We start from the raw sequence: 19,723 nt of genomic DNA, 5'->3' as shown, positions 1-19,723 counted from the left end.
ATTGGATCTATATACTTTGTTTTTTCAGCATGCTGCCACATCAGTGTAGTTACTTACTTTCAAAAATAAAGAGGAATCAATCAGTATGTTCTCATGAGATAAAGAGGATGGCATATGATACCATTCTTAGACTTTTAAAAACCCAAATGTCTTCACCATAAGAGCAGTCAGTTGCTTTCCTTCTTTTATTCCTTTCCTTAGGCACTGTCAGAATTACACTGAGCCAACATCAAGTGTCTTCAAACATCCATTTGATTGTGTAACAACTTCCAGCTAAAAGATGCAAGAATGATTCACAAACTGACAATATATGTCTTCTCTTACTCTGCCTATGCATCTGTTGATATATGTATTCACAGACAGAAATTCGTCTTTCTCTGGCTTTGCTGTGCTAGCTTTTCATTCTAGTGCAATTCCACTTCACCTGGTTGAGTTTGAGTTTTGAATGATCTTTCTTCAATGCTCATGATGAGAATAAGAGCAGATGTAAGAAATGGCGCTTTTTTAAATGTAGCAAGGAATGGAGATGTATTTTAATCAGGTCATAAAAGTACAACATGCAACAAATATTCTCTGGTTTTGCTAAAGCTAAGATATGTTTGTGAAATAGTAAGATATGTAAGAGACATGAGCTTCTCACATTAATTATTTTTTCTTTTTCAAAACCCATGTTGAGAATCATTCCAATTATAATATGAAATCAGCCAGCATTCTGCATACAGATGAAGGAAACGCTCCAGAACCTTCAGCGACAAAAGAATTTCTTACTGACAAAATACAGTATCATCAGAAAACTATACTGTGATCTATTTAAAACAAAGTGTTTTCAATAGCAAAATGCTGCACATGACTGTATTGCAGGATTATCTTTACTGACCACAGCAAAATATGCTTAACCATGCAAATACACAGTAAGCAAGACAAACTGCAGGATACCACATTATGACCAAATTGTAAGATCAGAGCTTACATGAACTTGCCTAATAGAGCTTCACTGCAGCTATGACTGTACATGGATGGGAAGTGAAAAATCAAGCACATAAAGCTCAGAGTAATGGCACCTGGTCAAAAGAACCTGTATGCATTTTCATCTTAGGCTTTATTTTGCTGATAAAAGTATTTCACATAGAGAAGTCTGATCAATCACTTTTTAATATGGCTCTTGCTAGTATCCAAAACCAGTTGTGTTGGACCTGGGTACCTGGCAGGAGACATTGGAGCCAGCCCAAATTTAATTACTTGGTCAAATCACACACAGCCATGAAGAAACAAGTATGGGGAGGTTTAGACTCGAGGTGAGGAGAAAGTTCTTCACTGAGCGAGTCATTCGTCATTGGAATGGGCTGCCCAGGGAGGTGGTGGAGTCACCGTCCCTGGAGGTGTTCAAGGGGAGACTGGACGTGGCACTTGGTGCCATGGTCTAGTTGTGAGGTCTGTTGGGACAGGTTGGACTTGATGATCCTTGGGGTCTCTTCCAACCTTGGTTATACTGTGAAGGCAAATGGATACTCATTTTATGTTGAAGGAGTCTTAAGCAACTAGTTTACTGTTGGCCTTGCTAGTAAGTTGTCAGATGGAGACTGCTGCAAAGCAGGCTTCTGGGGGCTCTTTCTCTCTTCAGTTTGCTTTCTTTCCATGTTGTGTTCCTGCTCTTAGAAGTAAACAATGAGATGACAGCTTAGCTAAGCCTGGCTGCCAGTGATCTCACAGTACAAGAAGGGCCATCTTTAGAGTCTTTCATGGGCGGCATGGATCTTCACAGGGCTTAAGCTACAAATGTAGGATGACTTATTAGGAGCATATGGGTTCTACAAGCTAACTATGAAATCTGCTACTAAAATCTTTATTAGAAAGCTACAGGAGAGCAAATTAAGAGGCCACACATATCACATACATAAAACTTGGTATGAACAACTTTCCTGACAGCCTTTTTGACCCATCATCTGCTTGACTCATCATCTGCTTGACTCCAGCATTAGCCAGACTTGCCAACTGAGCTGTAAACCCTATGAAGATTGTTCATTCAGTGAACTACAAGATGGGGTCAGTAGTGGTGGGCTGAACTGAACACACACCTTTACCAGGAACTTTGAGATCTAACTGCAAAGAGAACAATCTAAAAGACTGTCCAGCTACAAGGCTAGATAGCAGAATTTTCCTTTCTCTACAACAAAGAAACAGAAAAGGAAGGGAAGAAAGCTGTAGAGTCACAACCACTAGTTCTCTAAGTTAAATAAAAATTTAGCACAAAGGAGTGGTTGTTTGGTTTTGTTTTGCTTTCTTCTCAGTGATTCATGTAACTTCTGTGTAACTTCACTGATAGGGCAACAGCATCCAAAGGAGACAGATTCATAGTTTAAAAGCCATGCCATTATCCAGGCAGGATTTTGCTGCTTTCCACAGTTTCTGGCAAATGGAACAGTCAAATGGTTAGAAAGATGACAGCTACTCATGCCTCATCTCCATATCTGTTTGTATTCAGCTCCCCTTGTGTCTGACCAAGGATGCCAGCAGGCAGGCTTGTCTCAGTTCATCATTTGGTTTAGAAAGTTCTGTTCTTCCATACACAGAAAATAACAGGCCCTCGTTATGAGAAAAGCATTTGCTTTAAAGATAAGAACTAAGGGAAAAAGGAGAATGTGATCACACAGGTTGTATTGTCCTGATATTATTTCTTCACATAGTTCCACTGTCATCACCAGATCACTCTACACAAAGAGAAGGAAATTAAGAGACAATCCTTTATAGATTCCTTTTTCTTTATATATTTGTAGTTTTACAATAAACATAAACCCAACCAATCCCTGCAGAAGCAGAAAGTGGAATTTCCTTCCTGCTTTTTGCAGTGTCACAGTGGTAGTGCACCCCAACAGAAATACATTTACTTTCTTTAAACAGTCACTGCTAGAATGGTGTTTAGAAACAAGCTTCACCTAGTTGTCCTGAATTATTAACCAGAAAAAAATATTTCTTGTTGCCCTTTACAGAAGCTTGATTTGCAAGTTTAATTTTTAAACTGACAGGTCTCTTGTACAAACACCCAACCTTTCAAAATATGCTCTGAGCATTATAAATACACTTTTTCATGAATATGAGAACAACAATTCTATAAATAGCTATTCTTCACAGAACTGCTTTAAGACATTGTTTTTACAGACAACAGTAGGAAACTGAAGGAGGTCTTAGTGCCAAAACATATTAAAAATGAAAAACTCTCCAATCAACTCTGGGTTTCTATTTATTACTACAAAGATAGCTGTTATTTTTTGGCTTATACAATTAGTTTATGGAAGGGAAGGAACAAAACAGAAGACTGCCCTGTGCTCTAGCATAGCTACTGGGTTGATGTAAATCAGTCATAGCCTTCAGCTATGGAGGGCATTCACTCTACTTCTTTGGGCAGTAATTTAACAACTTTGAACTGCCAGCAGATGAACCCACTAATGTCCCCCACAACCTTGTATAAGCAAAAGCTCAGACAAGATTTCTATGGTAATTCCCAGGTATGATTTCCGAATACACTGAGTCAAAACTATGTTCCAACTCCTCTAAAAATGAAGTATGGGAAGATAAATATGGTCTAATGTAATAACAAACTGCCTGTTCATAGAATCATTTCAGTTGGAAAAAACCTCTAATAACATTAACTCCAACTGTCAATCTAACACCACCATGCCCACTAAACCACACCCTGAAGTGTCATGTCTACAACTTTTTTGAACACCTTCAAGGACTATGAATCCCCCACCTGCCTGGGCAGCCTACCCCAATGCCTGACCACTCTTTCCAACACAGAAATTTTTCCTAATATCCAATTTGCACCTCCCCTGGTGTAACTTGAGGTGATTTCATCTAGTTCTATAACATAATACTAGGGAGAAGAGGCCAATCCCCACCTCACTACAGCCTCCTTTCAGGTAAAGAACAATAAAGCCTCCTCTCAGCCTCCTCTTCTCCAAACTAAGCAATCCAAGTTCCCTCAGTCACTCCACATGAGACTTGTTCTCAAGACCCTTCATTGTCCTTCTCTAGACACCCTCCAGCACCTCAACAGCTTTCTTGTAGTGAGGGCTCCAAAACTGAACACGGTATTCAAGCTGCAACCTAACCAGTGCTAAGTACAGGGCCACAATCACTTCCCTACTCCTGTTGCCCACATATTCCTGATACAGACCAGGATGCTGTCTGCCTTCTTGGCCACCTGAGCACACTGCTGGCTTGTGTTCAGATGGCTGTCAACCAGTGCTGCCAGGTCTTTTTCTGCTGGGCAGCTTTCCAGCCACTCTCTCCCAAGCCTGTAGCACTGCATGGGGTTGTTACGATTCAAGTGCAGGACCCAGCACTTGATCTCATTACAACTCATACAACTAACCTAGCCCCATTGATCCAGCCTGTTCAAGTAACTCTGCTGAGCCTTCCTACCCTCAAGCAGATCGCCACTCTCACTCAGTTTTGTGTCACCCACAAACTTACCGAGAGTTCACTCAATTCCCTTGTCCAGATCATCGATAAAGATATTAAAGAAAACTGGCCCCATAACTGAGCCCTGGGGAACACCACTTGTGACCAGCTGCCAACTAGATTGAACTCCATTCACCACCACTCTTGGACCTGGCCATTCAGCCACTTTTTGACCCAGGGAAGCATCCGCCCATCCAAGCCATGAGCAGTCTGCACATATAATGGTTGCAACCTCCTCAAGCAATTTTCACACTGGTATCTAAACATAAAATCAACAGCAACTCCCAAAAAACATCTATGCCACTGGTAAACCAGTCTTCCATGGCCAGAATACTACAAGCAGGTATTTACTCATTTTGGCATGTACTCCAACACAAGGCCAAAGCTCAAGTGCTACCAAGTTCTAGCACAGTTTTCAACAGGGAACTGGTACAAGCACCTACTTCTTAAGTACTTGAAAACTCATCTGTATAAAACAGGAGGAACTCATTCAGTTGCCAGTTTTGAGAGAGAATTTTGCTGTAACAAATCTCAACAATAATTTTCTGTTATATGTCTGATATGGCATATAAAACAAACTGCTCAGGTTATCACCCTAGTGGAGCTCCACAGTCTTCAACAATTGGAAACATGACAATGCTGATTTCAAGGGATGACACGGGTGTGAAACTAGAGTAACACAGCAATGAATCAGGCTGTGAGCTTTCCCAACAGCTCCCCAGCCGTAACAGTGATCTAAGCACACCGGAATGTTTTTAGACGAACATGTCCAGTGAGGATTAGTAGATGTGGCAATGTGGCCCAACAGGCATGGCCAGGGAACATGCTGCAGTTCAGAAGGAAGAACTGAAAGGGACTTCTGGCCTCTGGGAATTCTGCATCTGCCATGCACCATGGCTAAAATCCTCAGTGTAATGAAGGCAAAACATAGAAACCACATGACGGCTATGAAGCACAGCAGCATCCCAAATGGATCGGTGTCTGTAGACCAAGACAAACACACCTCACTGGTCATCAGATCATTAACATGGCTGGAAATTATGTCTTCCATCTATCTCTCCACATTTTGTCACAAGGGAAGAACCACATTTGTATTTGCTTCCCAGAAGAGCAGAGGAATGTATGCTGATGTAATGCTTGCCTGCTCATGCCAGGACTGGCATGCAAAGCCTCCTGATTCTTGCCCATCACACCAAAGAAAACACAAAGAACCATTCTGGAACAGGAAGCTTTTCTCTTACCTTATTTTGATCTGTCCAGTAAAAGAAAAATCCCTGTGGATCTGTTCTGAGAATAATTGGAGTCACAACAGTGGAGTCCTGAAAAAGAAGAAAAGGAAAAAAAAAAAGAAAAAAAATCCATGTCAGCATGCAGAACACATAATTATGCATTAAGCTTCTTTGCCACCCATAGTAATGAACTACTACATCTAGGAGTTACCCTGAAGGAGTAAACAGCAAGATGTCACTACAAGAATTTAATATCACCTGCGTAATCTCCATTTTTCTGGCATAATGTACTTTCATTACCGAGCACTAAATAACTCCAGACTTGTCAACACAGAGTTATTCCAGAAAAGCTGGAAGTATTTGAAGTAAAACAGACAACACACCAACTGTCAAACTAGAGTCCACACAATAAAGTGCTATAGTTATCAGCAGTCCACTGCCCACCTTGATTCAAATTAAACTTCAGATACAGGTCAAGTTGTTTTGCCTAGAATACCTAGAATAGCATCCACTACATTAAGACTTCTGTCAATTACTTTCCAGTAGTATTTTTTCTACAATCAAACTATGAAGACTTTAGCAACAGGAGTACACATATTCCACCCCACCAGTGTAATGGGCTGCCTGAGGAGGTGGTGGGGTCGCCGTCGCTGGGGGTGTTCAGGGCGAGGCTTGACAGGATGCTTGGTTGTATGGTTTAGTTGATTGGGTAGTGTTGGATGATAGGTTGGACACAATGATCTCTAAGGTCTCTTCCAACCTGGTTAATTCTAAATAAGGTCACTGGAAGTTACATTACCATAAACAAATAATAACTAACTTAAAGTGCCATTTCCAATGCAAGAAGATAGCGCCTATCTATGTCACCAGCACAGCCCTTTGTGACAGAGTACCCAACTCCTGGCAACAAGCCTTCCTGAAACAGAGAAGTTGAAGCATTCCCAGTTTACAGGTTGAAAAAAATAAGACCCATAAAAGCTGAGTGAGATGCCAGTTAGAAGCCTGTGGGGGAACAAGTAGAAGATTAAATGGAGTCAAGTGTGAAGCAGATTTTATTTCAGCACAAGAGAAATACAAAAAGAGCAAGTTCTACACTAAGAAGAAATCCAAACCCTTAAGTGAATGTAAAAGTTCTTCCTGTAACTGGAACATCCAGCTGTGTATTAACTGTGCTACAGGTACATCGGTACCCAAATAGGTGCCACATGAGCTTTCAGAGGCTGGGATAAAGCACAGCTGTACCAGTGCCAGGCAGTGCTAAGGGAGTGTCCCAGATGGGATCACAGCTCCTTCACACAGCACCAGGGACCTCTCTTTTCCTCAGCACAAGAAAATCATGCTGTGCCCACCTCCCCTAAAGGAACAGGCATACAGAATTTGTACCTTTTTTCCCCTCCCCCTGGTTCTCCATGATTTCTAGCATCTTGTACACCTGAGAGTCAGGTACTGAGAGTAACAGGCAAATTTACTTTTAAAGTATGTCAGGCCCTGAAGATATGTTGCCTGGCTGTCTATAGCTGCAAGCTCCTACAGAAGTGTTCATAAACCTCTGCCATTCAAACGAGAAGGAAAAACAAAACAAACCACCCTGCTCTGGAAATAGAACCCTGATTTCTTTAGCTTATTTCATTATGTCCCACACAGCCTGTGTGTAAATATGTAAAATGAGGAAAGAAAAGACTAAGTGTCTTTCTGCCTTTCAGATAAGCTACACACATCTTCAGGGGAGAAACTGGTGCCACATCCAGCTGGCAGCCAGTCACTAGTGGTGTGCCCCAAGGATCAGTGCTGGGCCCCATGCTCTTCAACATCTTTATTGATGATCTGGATGAGGGCATTGAGTCCATCATCAGTAAATTTGCTGATGACACCAAGCTGGGGGCAGGAGTTGATCTGCTGGAGGGTAGAGAGGCTCTGCAGAGGGACCTCGACAGGCTGGGCAGATGGGCAGAGTCAAACAGCATGAGATTTAACACATCCAAGTGCCGGGTTCTGCACATTGGCCACAACAATCCCATGCAGTGCTACAAGCTGGGGTCAGAGTGGCTGGAAAGCAGCCAGGTAGAGAGGGACCTGGGGGTGCTGGTTGATGGTAGGCTGAACATGAGCCTGCAGTGTGCCCAGGCAGCCAGGAGGGCCAATGGCATCCTGGCCTGCATCAGGAACAGTGTGGCCAGCAGGAGCAGGGAGGGCATCCTGCCCCTGTACACTGCACTGGTTAGGCCGCACTTCGAGTCCTGTGTCCAGTTCTGGGCCCCTCAGTTCAGGAAGGAGGTTGACTTGCTGGAGCGTGTCCAGAAAAGGGCAACAAAGTTGGTGAGGGGCTTGGAGCACAAGCCCTATGAGGAGAGATTGAGGGAGCTGGGGTTGCTTAGCCTGGAGAGGAGGAGACTCAGGGTTGACCTTATTGCTCTCTACAACTACCTGAAGGGAGGTTGTAGTGAGGCGGAGGTTGGTCTCTTCTCCCAGGCAACCAGCACCAGAACAAGAGGGAACAGTCTCTAGGCTGTGTCAGGGGAGGTTTAGGCTGGAGGTTAGGAGGAAGTTTTACACAGAGAGAGTGATTGCCCACTGGAATGGGCTGCCTGGGGAGGTGGTGGGGTCGCCGTCGCTGGGGGTGTTCAGGGCGAGGCTTGACAGGATGCTTGGTTGCATGGTTTAGTTGATTGGGTAGTGTTGGATGATAGGTTGGACATGATGATCTCGAAGGTCTCTTCCAACCTGGTTTATTCTATTCTAAATGCTTACTAGAATCAGACTTTAGAAAGTGGAGGACAAGGGCAAAGAGCCTTCATTATCTATTAGGTGACATAAAAAAAGCCTCATCATGACATGGATAATGATGAGTCTTAATCTAAGATCCTCTTTGCTCCAGGAAGCTGTTTACTCGAATTTTTTAATTATTTTTTTTTTCCAATCTACAAAAGGCAGCTTTTCATTATGCTTCTTTTCTAAATTAATTGTGCTGGGCTGACATTCAGCATAGCGTAGTTAACATGCTGATGAACACAGGAACCCCACGCTGTCATGCCATATACAAACACAGGATCGGAGAATAACTTTGTACATGCAACTGTGTAACATGTCTCTTAGGCACTCTTGCACACAGTTAACTGCAGCAAAGTAAGCCACCTGCAGAACATCTGGCATATTCTACAAGCTAACTACAACTCATTGATGTCTCTGCAGCTAAAGCCACACCCTTTAGTTCTGTGTAGAGGAATGGAAATAAACTTCTCTAGTCAGCTGAGCAAGCGCTTGTCCCCATTCCAGATTAACACCAAGTCCTTTGCGATGTGAAACAGGTTTGTTGCGATGTGAAACAGGTTGGACTTGATGAACCTTGGGGTCTCTTCCAACCTTAGTTATACTGTGATGCTGTCAGATGGGCAGAGTCTAATGGGATGGCATTTAACAAGTCCAAGGGCCGGGTGCTGCACTTTGGCCACGGCAACCCCATGAAGAGCTACAGGCTGGGGTCAGAGTGGCTGGAGAGCTGCCAAACAGAGGGACCTGGGGGTGCTGATTGACACCTGCCTAAACATGAGCCAGCAGTGTGCCCAGGTGGCCAAGAGGGCCAATGGCATCCTGGCCTGTATTAGGAATAGTGTGGCCAGCAGGAGCAGGGAGGTCATTGTGCCCCTGGATTCTGCATTGGTTAGGCCACACCTTGAGTACTGTGTCCAGTTCTGGGCCCCTCAATTTAGGAAGGACATTGAGACACTTGAACGTGTCCAGAGAAGGGCAACAAGGCTGGGGAGAGGCCTTGAGCACAAGCCCTATGAGGAGAGGCTGAGGGAGCTGCGATTGTTTAGCCTGGAGAAGAGAAGGATCAGGGGTGACCTCATTGCCCTCTACAACTACCTGAAAGGTGGTTGTAGACAGGAAGGGGTTGCTCTCTTCTCCCAGGCAATCAGCACCAGAACAAGGGGACACAGTCTCAAGCTGTGCCAGGGGAGGTTTAGACTCGAGGTGAGGAAAAAGTTCTTCACTGAGCGAGTCATTCGTCATTGGAATGGGCTGCCCAGGGAGGTGGTGGAGTCACCGTCCCTGGAGGTGTTCAAGGGGAGATTGGACGTGGCACTTGGTGCCATGGTCTAGTTGTGAGGTCTGTTGGAACAGGTTGGACTTGATGATCCTTGGGGTCTCTTCCAACCTTAGTGATACTGTGATACTGTTTCGTACTGCTCAGCAATCTGGCCAACCAAAAAGATACACGAGAACCACTTTATACAGCATACATACAAGAAGAAAAGTGGTTCAAGGCTCTCAAATACAATTTTTTTTTCAAAAGACTATTGTCTGGTACATTTACTTACAAAAAAAAAAAATTATTGTTTTGTGTGTACATTACCCAGAAGACACACCTGCAGTCATTTAGGAGGGTATCCCAAAGTCCATTAATTCCATTTCCTTCCCCAAAGAGCTGACCTACCTTGTAACTCCCCTGAGCAGATTTACCAACCACACACAACTCTGAAGAGGGTAACAGATAAAGAAGAAAAACAAAACAAACAAAACTTGAAGGACAAACAAATAGGGAACAGATGTTAGTTTTTTTCTTTACCCCACTCAAATACAGAGCATGACAATGAAACAGGGAGGGGGGTAGGGAAACGTAAGCATGCATCTCTAAAACAAATGGGTTTGGAAATTAGCACCGTTAAATATCTAGTAGGGGCACAGCTCTTGCAATCCTCTGGATGTCGACAAAGCAAACAGCCCTTTGAGTAGAAACCCCTGATTCTTGAGACACTTGCAAGTATTTAAGGAAATAAGCAAGAGGAGGTGATGAAGGCAAAAATGAGCTGTAACCAGAAAGGAGAAAAGGAAAAGAGTAAGAGAATGCACCATGGGTTATCAGGCTTTTCAAATGCCAGACAAAGGTACCTGTGCCAAGCAGCAGCTCAGTTTCTGACAGACAGCTATTGCAAATTCCTCAAACAGAAAAGCTTAAGAGTGGCCCTGAGCTGGCGTTCTCACTGTGCCGCATATTACACCAGTCTAAACTTAATAACTTTTCTAAAGGACATTTAATTTCACCTTTAAAAGCCTCCCACCTTTTTATTGGTTGACTTAGAGCCAATTCTCTGCTTTTCTCCAGTTTCACAGCCTCAAATGAGTAATGTGGCTGTTCTACACTTATTCCATTAAGTTGCCTCCTAATTGGCTGTACAACCTCAGATCCCACATTAGCAACATTCTTTACACTTTTAAAACAAAAATGCCTCAAAGTTATGCCCACAAATGCCACAGAGAACTTTGGGATCCGTACCAACCACACAGAAGATCAATGGACAAATACATACTGATATGCCTGCCAGGTAACCATTTCAAGGTTTGATTTTAAGTGTACATCCCCCTGACTACATCTTACATCAGCAAGCAAAAAGTGCCACCTCCATTTTAATGCTACTGACCAATAAAGACTACCATACAAAGCCCAGCAGCAAAGAGGGTGGAAATCCTGGGTTTGCTCCTTTCTGACTGTACTCCCATGCTTCCAAATCCTCAGAGCACTCCAACCAACAGGCTGTGCATCTAGCTATGAAGAGCACAGCTTTCTGCCCTACTCCTTAACTGTCACAGCTGTAACCTGAAGAGACATGAAGTGAAAAAAAATGGCTACATAAGGGTGCACCACTCTGCCACCTATGTCCTGGGCTTTGGCCAAAAACTCTCTGTACTTTATTCACTATGTATTAAGGCAAGGGTGTGACACTACTGCCATTGAGTTTTGTGCCAAGTTTTCAGTGTTAAAATGATCAGAGAACATCACAGGCTGGGACTAGTGTGCCTGCAATGCAAGTATTAAATCATTCCTGACACAGATGAAAAGTTCCTAATGGATCTTTAAAGTACCTACAAAGGAATGAAAATCTACATGTACCTTGTCAACTAGCAAAACTATGAGTCAGAAGAGTATTTGTTTTAATAAATCATATATAGATAATGATAATGTTTCTTAGAAATAGTTGCAGTCAAAAGTCACATCAACAATTTTTAAAAAGGAAAGCAGACCAGCTGTTATCTTCAGCTCTTAAAACAGATGTGGCTCATGGCATTGCCTTATTAAGCCAGACTGTTGTTTTCTCGGTTTGCCTCGGGTATTTAGAGACATTGAACATCCCCAAATATAACCTGAAAACTTCTACACACATCATTATTTCATTTGCTTGAACCTTCTCCTGGAGAATTTCTGCCAAACTGCTTCCAAACACAAAGCTGAGAAACATGGATTGTTTCTGGCAGAGGCAAAATATTCTGCAACTTTTCTTTTACTTTAGCAAAAGGGCTTGAACCTTACACCTTTGCTCAAGCAAAGTTATGGTAAACATGCGGGTTGAGTCCCTGCAAAAAGCTTTCTTGCCACCCCACAAGCCAGGGGGATTACAAGCTTGAGGCACTGGAGAAGGAACAAGGGAGAAGGAATAGGAAAAGCACAGTTTACACATGATCAGCAGATATATTAGCTGTTAAATTCCAAGCTATTACCCAAGCTATTACCACTATGAGTTTGTTTAGGCTGACAGTTGAACTATGAGTGAGATAGTACCCATCTCCTGATTTTGCAATGACCCCCTGAAACAATTCAGAAGGGTAAAGAGGTCATCTTCTACTGGGGACAGAAGAACCAAACCTGCTGTACAAAGGAACCCACGGCAAGAAGGCAACATTGGAACAGGTGAAATGTGTGCTGATGGTTGGAAGCAAGACGGGGTGGGGGGGAACCAAACACCAACAAACAAACAAACAAAAAAACCCAAACCCAAACACCACACACACAAAAAAACACCACCCCCCAAAAACTAAAAATCAAGATTTTTATAGGGCCTATAAAAACAAATTCCCACTTGTTCAATAGGAGCATGCAGGAAAATATTCTTCACTATTAGAAAAACTTTGGTGATGGCACCAAAAGGCAGAGGTCATCATCATGCAAGTTTCAAAGGGCTGCCTTGATGGGGATTTCTCAGAGGCAGACTACCATTCTGTCTCCTTTCTCAGATGTCCATACTCTTGCGCTTATAGCCATACCCCGTGTAGTCTTGATTTGTCTGCGTGATTCCTTATTTGCTGTATATGTTGCAAAGAGTGCAGTAAGAAAGGAATAAAGGAAGAACTTCATAGCAAAAGCAGCCAAATGCCACCCAGGAAGATTTTATGTTTAACAGCAAGTTCTTCTGTGAGGCTGATAAAAACCAGTCTGTTCAATGAAATAAATGCTGTGTTCCGATTCTGAGGAAATATTAGAACTGTACTTCCACATTTCATTTTCTGAGATGCTGAGCTTCAATTTATCTGAAGTCACTGGGGAGGCATTCTGAAAATCTGACTGTATGGTGGTATGCAGTCTCAAAATTAGGTCCTAAGTATCCAATCATATATTAACAATTATTATTTTCAGACCTACAACAGTGTAATTGGGAATACATTTTGTCATCTAACGGGTCTTGTGAAAATAAATGCAAAAGTGCTCATGAACTCTTTATTTATAGTAGGTAAGACTCCATAATGACTAGCTAAATCTCTATTTCATTACAGTCCTTGCTAAAAAAAGATCTTGCGCATTCAAACATTCAAGTGAAGAAAGCATACAGTGCACACTTTAAACTCACTGTTAGCTTCCCTTTCATTCCTCATCTATTGAAGTGCTGGTTTCTGGTTTTCAGTTTTCCCAGTATCTACCAGCACTCCAACAGTCTCAGATGCTACAGTAACACAGGTGTTATGTGCAACTTACACAAGTGAAATCTTCACTTGGTCTTTCAAAGAAGCCACCTAACATTCTACAGGGGATACAAACCTTTTTTTATTCCCAAGCTAAAGCTACCAAGAGCCTTCCAACTGAGTTAATAAAGCGGAAAGCCTGAACTTGATTATGTCAGCTGTTGAGAAATTTAAAACTCAATTTGATTACTGTATGTTACAAAACCTCCCCAACTTCTACTCATTCTGGTAAGTTTTCAATGTATGTATATAGCACAGAGCTGATATTTGTTTACTACACAAGGATTATCAAACGGAAAAGAAAACAAACAAACAAAAACCACCAAAAACACCCCCACCCCACCCACCTCTAGAATGCTGGACTAATTTCTTCCCTCCAGACTTAAAACATACAGTGATGTGCTGTAGTGACAGCCTTGTGCAGAGTTTTAAAAGAAAACTAAAGTATAAAAAAAGGAGTTACTTGAACATCAGCATCTTAAAACCACTTCTGAAAATTTCCACATTTGTTTGTTCTCAGCTTATTGATGATCATACTCTGATGTTATATTTACTTGTACATCCCCTTTAACCTTACCTCATACTCTTGATAATCTTCTTTAAAAGACTCTAAACAAATAAAGGAGCCTGAAAACTTTACATAGTGCTTATTGTCTAAGCCCAGAAATGTTTTATACAGACAAAAGTGCTGTAAAAGAAAGGCATTAGAAGAGAACTTAAAAGACTTGGGTTCATTTTTGCTTCTCTATAGAATATTCTGTGAAGTGCTATAGCCACTAAACAACATTACCTGTCAGCAGGTAATGTTCTTCAGTGTATAAATATTTAAAAAAAAAAAACCAAACAACACACCCACACCCAAACCACAAAAAAAAAAAAACACACCCACAACTATCAAATTGGAATAATGATCCTCAGATTAGGCAGACATTATTTTAGTGATATCATTAACTTGCAAGTGAAAGTAAATAGTGCAAGCCACAGAGAGACTAGTCAAGTTCTTTATGCAAAGTACATATTATCACTAGGGAAGATAAGAAAGCTTTTAAGCAAGAACTGAAAACAATTCTATTTTTGAATATACACCATCATATTAACTCGCTTCAGTATGCCAATTACTGCTCTTAGAAAACACCAGTTCAACTGTGCTCTAGCTGTGGAGCTATTTGTTACCTCAGTTGTGTCTATCTTGTTCCTACCACAGGCCATGGGAAAAATAAAGGAAAAGACAGTCAAGGCAGGTTTCAACCCCTTCAGATGTCAGAGCAGTTGCCATTCAGGATTCATTAACCTTCTCAGCTTGCAACATGTTCTTATATATTGAGTTTAACCCCTACAAAAAAGCTTCACTCGTGGACTTAATTACTACCTTCCTATTTAATCATTTTAAAATTCTCATCACAAAGAGCTTTATAACCCAAGTTTCAATGCAGCAGAGTGGATTAAGGCAGCTCTTCTTTAAGCCTTTCCTCTTTCTCACAGCTATTGCTTCTCTCCAGGAACAGAGGAGTGAATCTGCTCAAAATGTAAAAGACTCAGTCAGTCTCTTTCCAGTAGTAAGGGAGAAGTTGTTATAAAGGCCCAGCTGCAGGCAGCATAAAGAAACATGGCTTTAGAAAGCAAGGGCTCAGCCAACTAGCATCTTAACCAGCCACACATCAGCATGCATCCTCACCAAAAGAAACACCTAAACAACCGGTCACTTTTATCCTTCACCTATTCAAATGCCAGCTGTTTCTGCTCAGAGCCTTGTCAATCCAATCTACACATAAAAAACAGGAGTTAATTCTAACTTTGTTTTCCCTAACCTGTAATACCACTGTAGAAACAATGTGAGAAAAAGCAAAATTACAGGACAACAATCATCTGTCTAACTTCAGTGCTTTGTATCCTGATCCAAATGGAATCTGTGAATAGACTGTATTAGGTGTTGGATGCTGCAAGTGATATTACATCCAGTCCTGAGGCACAGAAATGCAACTTGTCTCACAAAGCCACAACTTCTTAATTGAGCCTAATGCTTTCACAATTTAGAAGCTGAAGATGGTCTGGAGAGGAAATGCAACTTCAAGCCTCCTGGGCTGCTTGCCTTTCATCTGCCTGTGGCATGACCTTTCTCTTTGCTTAGCAAAGCTCAGACAAGGCATTTTTCCTTCCAACCAGATCAGCATCGCAGAGGGGGACAGAGGGCATAGGCCCTGGATGAGGTTCGTGTGTAACACTTTAACTACATTGCTGCTCCTCAGAGAGCAGGCCCATGGAACACCACTGCCACATCTGCTTATTAGCAGCCTCAGTGTTACTGTTTAGGCACAGAACTACTAGAAGCTCAGGATGTGAAGTCCAGGGGTGGACAGGTTTTACAGCCTGTATCAGCTTCTGTCAGCCTGCTCTGCAGATCACATTACATTCCTGAACCATTCTGAAAGCTGGCAAATACATTCTTTAACAACTGTTACTCTACTAGCCATGAAATTCCTTACACACCTCTCATGATCTGGTTTAAATCCTTCCAGCATTCCCATTTTAAAAAAATAAGAAAAAAATATACTGCTTCACAGTGGTTTTTAACTCAGCTGGAAAAATTTTGCTTTGGGCTGAAACTTAGTCCAAGTCATAGGAACCCACTAAAAACACTCTCTTGCTTTATGAAATGTCAAGCAATGTCCACAGAGCCACCTTTAAACTGCAAAACAAAAAAAACAAGAAAGCATACTAAAAGGTATGCCTGCCTGATGCACAGGAGCTGCAGAACTGAACTCCCATTCTCACTCAGAAACAGTAAACAGAAAACGGTGTATAATAAACATCAGTCTGTAAGCCCCACTTTTCTGAACAGCCCTGTTAGCACAGCAGAGCCAAAGCAGTCATTATGGCAAATTCTATTTCACTGTTATATTTTCTAGTTTACTATTTCTCATTACAGCCTATTGTTTCAGTACAGAGTTTCTTCCTGCCTATTTACATGCGTAAATATCTACGGGGGTTCACATTAATAATCATTACTTTTAAAAATCCTTCAACCAGATCAATTTGACAGAAAACAAAGGCTCTGAAGTGGTTATTGGATGCTCAGTGGCAAATACCTTTCAAAGTCACTCTACATGCATTTATTTGTCTGAAGACCTTATAACAGGGGAAGACGCATCTCCACTTTGATTTTGTGGGGCTGTCACTACTGAGAATTACTACAGACAAGACAGGGGAACTAGGAGATGGGAGATGAGTGAACGCTAATGTTTCTCATCGCACAGTGCAGCTAAATACACACCAACTTCCAGAAGGTTGCCGGCGAAAGCTCTCACTAACCATAAAGGACTTCCTCATCTCAGTCTCACATTCCAGGCAATACCTGTGGACCACTGAGTGACACCTTTAACCTGAAATGCACATCTTTTGCCAGAATTTAGCCATATTTCATTCAGGCTTGATTGAAAATCTTTAGCAGAAAACCTCTAGCAGACAGGTTAGCCTCTGAACATCCCCTGTGTGTGGAGAACACCTCTTCTCCTTCAAATTCAGTATATACAATATATATACTGGGAAATAACACTTAAACTAGTCATTGAAACTGTTGCCTAATTGCTTGGGGTTACAGTGACTTAAATCACTGTTAACTTGACCTCTGCATGTATCTGTGGAAATTTCTTGGTAACTTACCAAAAATAAAACAATAACTGCAGTGACAAGACTGAGGTTATGCTGCCTTTCCCTATACTAAGGAAAATAGCAACTGAAGGAAAATATTTTCTCAGGCAAGTCATTCAAGGTTAGTTCCTGAACATAAATAATCTGTATCAAGCCAATGTTTACTACTCCAGACAAGGTCAGGTTGCTGAGCTTATTAAAACAGTATCAGCTTATTTTTGTAAATAAAATTTCACACTACAAAGTGTTCAGTTTTTTGGTGTTCTTCCTCTCCTTGAGAGTGTTCATCACAGGGTTATAGAGGTCAAGCTTACACATTTGGCTGCTGGACAAGCTAAAAACAATAGCAAAACCCAGCAATACAGAACAAGACAAGAACAGTTGTTAGACACATGAATTACTCCTCCCTCTCTCACCTGTCCCTCTAGTTGTTGCTACAGATGTTTTTATCACAGTTCAATTAGTAACAAAAATCCAAGAGCTGCATTAAGGCTCTCAAAACAAGTTAGCAACAATTCTCCTGACATTCAAATGCCTCCCTTCTTTCTCAATCACTTCTTTACCACAGCACAAGTCTCAGTACACCCCTATATCTCCAGACACCATCTGCAGTCAAGACTTTCTGGGGCACTCACTCCTCTATGCACAGCTTAGACACAAATACCTGATGTATTGGAGGAGCATGGCTAGAAAAGCACTTGTTCTGTTTTCCTCTTCTGCAGCACACCAGGCTTACTTTCACGTGCTGACAAGAGCTAAACTGAGAAAGGCTACCTTTCTCTCAAATGGTCCAGGGCATACCCAGCAAACGAAGAAAGAAATCTCACCTACTGAACATCTGTGCTACTACTAAAGGTGATGTGAAATCCAAACTCCTATGGCGGCCAATACAAGTGCAAAGGGTTGGGAAGCAGCAAGTGAAAAGAATGAAGATGTTACTTTGAGGCAAGTCTCATGCTCTGATGAGCCAAAAGAGAAGGGTACCTTCTGTGGAGGAAGGAAGATGAACAGGAGTACCCAAACAGCGAGCCCTGGGAGAACATGTTCAGGGCTTGATAACCTCACCATAAACAGAAAGATAATGAAATGGGCAGGAGGCAGAAGGAGAGAGAGACTGGGAGGAGGAAACGGGAGATGGCACAAGACAGACAGGAAACAGGTTGAAACAACTATGTTGCGCCGACAGAGGTGGGAACGTGCCCAGAAGCGAGGCGGGCACGAGAGCAAGCGGCTGGCGAAAGGAGCCAGCTCAAAACCGGCCAAGTGAATTTTGCGGGAGAATCTCTAGAGAAAGTTTGCCGTGCAGAGGACCGGCGGTTTAACAACGCCTCGGCTCCGACCTCACATGCGACCGCCGAACCAGAGCCGAGACACCAGTCGCCGCGACCGGCCCCGATCGGCCGCGGGACAGCCCCGCCGCCTCGCACCTGCCCCTCCGCCTCGCGGACCGGCCCGTCACGGCCATCCGCCGCCGCACAGGGCAGGGCCAGTACGGCCGCAGGCCAGTACGGCCGCAACATGTGCGCTGAGCACTCCTGCCCGATCGATGCCGCCCTGCGCGTTGCATAACCCCGCCGTGCCCCTGCCGCCCTGCCCCGCGTGGGGCACAGCGAGGGGCAGCAGGGACGAGAAAGCTACTTACATCGTCCCACTTGACGAATTTTATGCCTTTCTTCAGGGTATCGGAAACGCAGACAGGCTTGAGCTGGAGAGCGTGCACCCCTGGCTGTGCCCCGGCCATTTGCTCCGCATTGACGCGCTCTCCTCCGGCGCGGAGAAGCTGCGGGAGGCGGCGGCCGCCTCAGTAGAGGCGCCGGAACACCGGAAACGGCCCCAGGAGAGTCCAGCAGCTGCTGTCGGTGCGCCCGGAGCGGGCAGTGAAACGGCTACCCAAGCAGCGAGGGCGAGAGGCTTCACTGGCGCCTGAAGAGGGACCTGGCGCGACAGCGGCCAGGGCGAGCCATGCAGCGGCACATCCTCTATATACAGCCGGCTCGCCACGCACGTACACGCCCGCCCGCTCCTGCTCGCGCGCTCTCTTTCTCTCTCTCTCACACACACACACACGCGCGCACGCACGCACGCAGGGGCACAGAGCGAACAGCGCTGCCCGCTCCGCTCCCCTCCGCCCGCCCCTCCTCCTTCCCCGCCAGGCTCGGCCCCCGAGGTTCCCCCGTGCCGAGGTCAGCGCACTGCGCCGGCGGCCTTGCGGCGCCACCTGCTGGCGGCATCTGGAGCAACAGCCGCCGCTGGGCCGAGCAAAGGGCGCCGCGGGGCGGACGCGCCGGGCTTCGGGTTCTTTTCCTGGACGGAAAGCCTTGGCCGAGCTCCCCGCATGAGAATAATGAATAGGATGCCAAAAGAGGAAAGACCCCTAAAGAGAGTGGCGAATACAGTTCCCATTTATGCTTTAATTACACAGAAATTGGTTTGCCAAAGCTTTCTGCTCTTACAAGATGAATGGTGTTCCTCAGAACAAATGCATATGTCCTTAATTGAGCTTTAGGTATACTGAAAAGATAGTAAAAGGTCATCTCACTACACAAAATCCTAAATACAACGGTTTAAAGAAAAAGGTTTTGAAGAACAAAGTAATATGTGCTCCACAAATGACTTCTCTGATAGAGTCCCTGTGCAGTCACAGCAGAGATAAA

General features: G+C 43.5%; 1 protein-coding gene across 2 annotated transcripts in view; it reads right to left on the bottom strand.

Moving 5' to 3' along the window:
- The window catches only part of PLCB1 (phospholipase C beta 1), a 449,952-nt gene extending 430,858 nt beyond the window's left edge, over positions 1 to 19,094 (bottom strand). For both annotated transcript variants that reach the window (XM_009906912.2, XM_054180087.1), the window contains exons 1-2: positions 18,712 to 19,094; positions 5,703 to 5,780 (exon numbers count right to left, since the gene is read on the bottom strand). In XM_009906912.2, the coding sequence (XP_009905214.1) occupies positions 5,703 to 5,780; positions 18,712 to 18,810 (177 nt within the window). In that variant the 5' untranslated portion in view covers positions 18,811 to 19,094. The remainder of the gene's footprint in view (positions 1 to 5,702; positions 5,781 to 18,711) is intronic.
- Positions 19,095 to 19,723: the final 629 nt, after the last annotated feature.

This window comes from Dryobates pubescens, chromosome 3 (assembly GCF_014839835.1).
Source record: "Dryobates pubescens isolate bDryPub1 chromosome 3, bDryPub1.pri, whole genome shotgun sequence".
Classification (NCBI taxonomy): domain Eukaryota; kingdom Metazoa; phylum Chordata; class Aves; order Piciformes; family Picidae; genus Dryobates; species Dryobates pubescens.
This window is presented reverse-complemented; position numbering and strand designations above follow the sequence as displayed.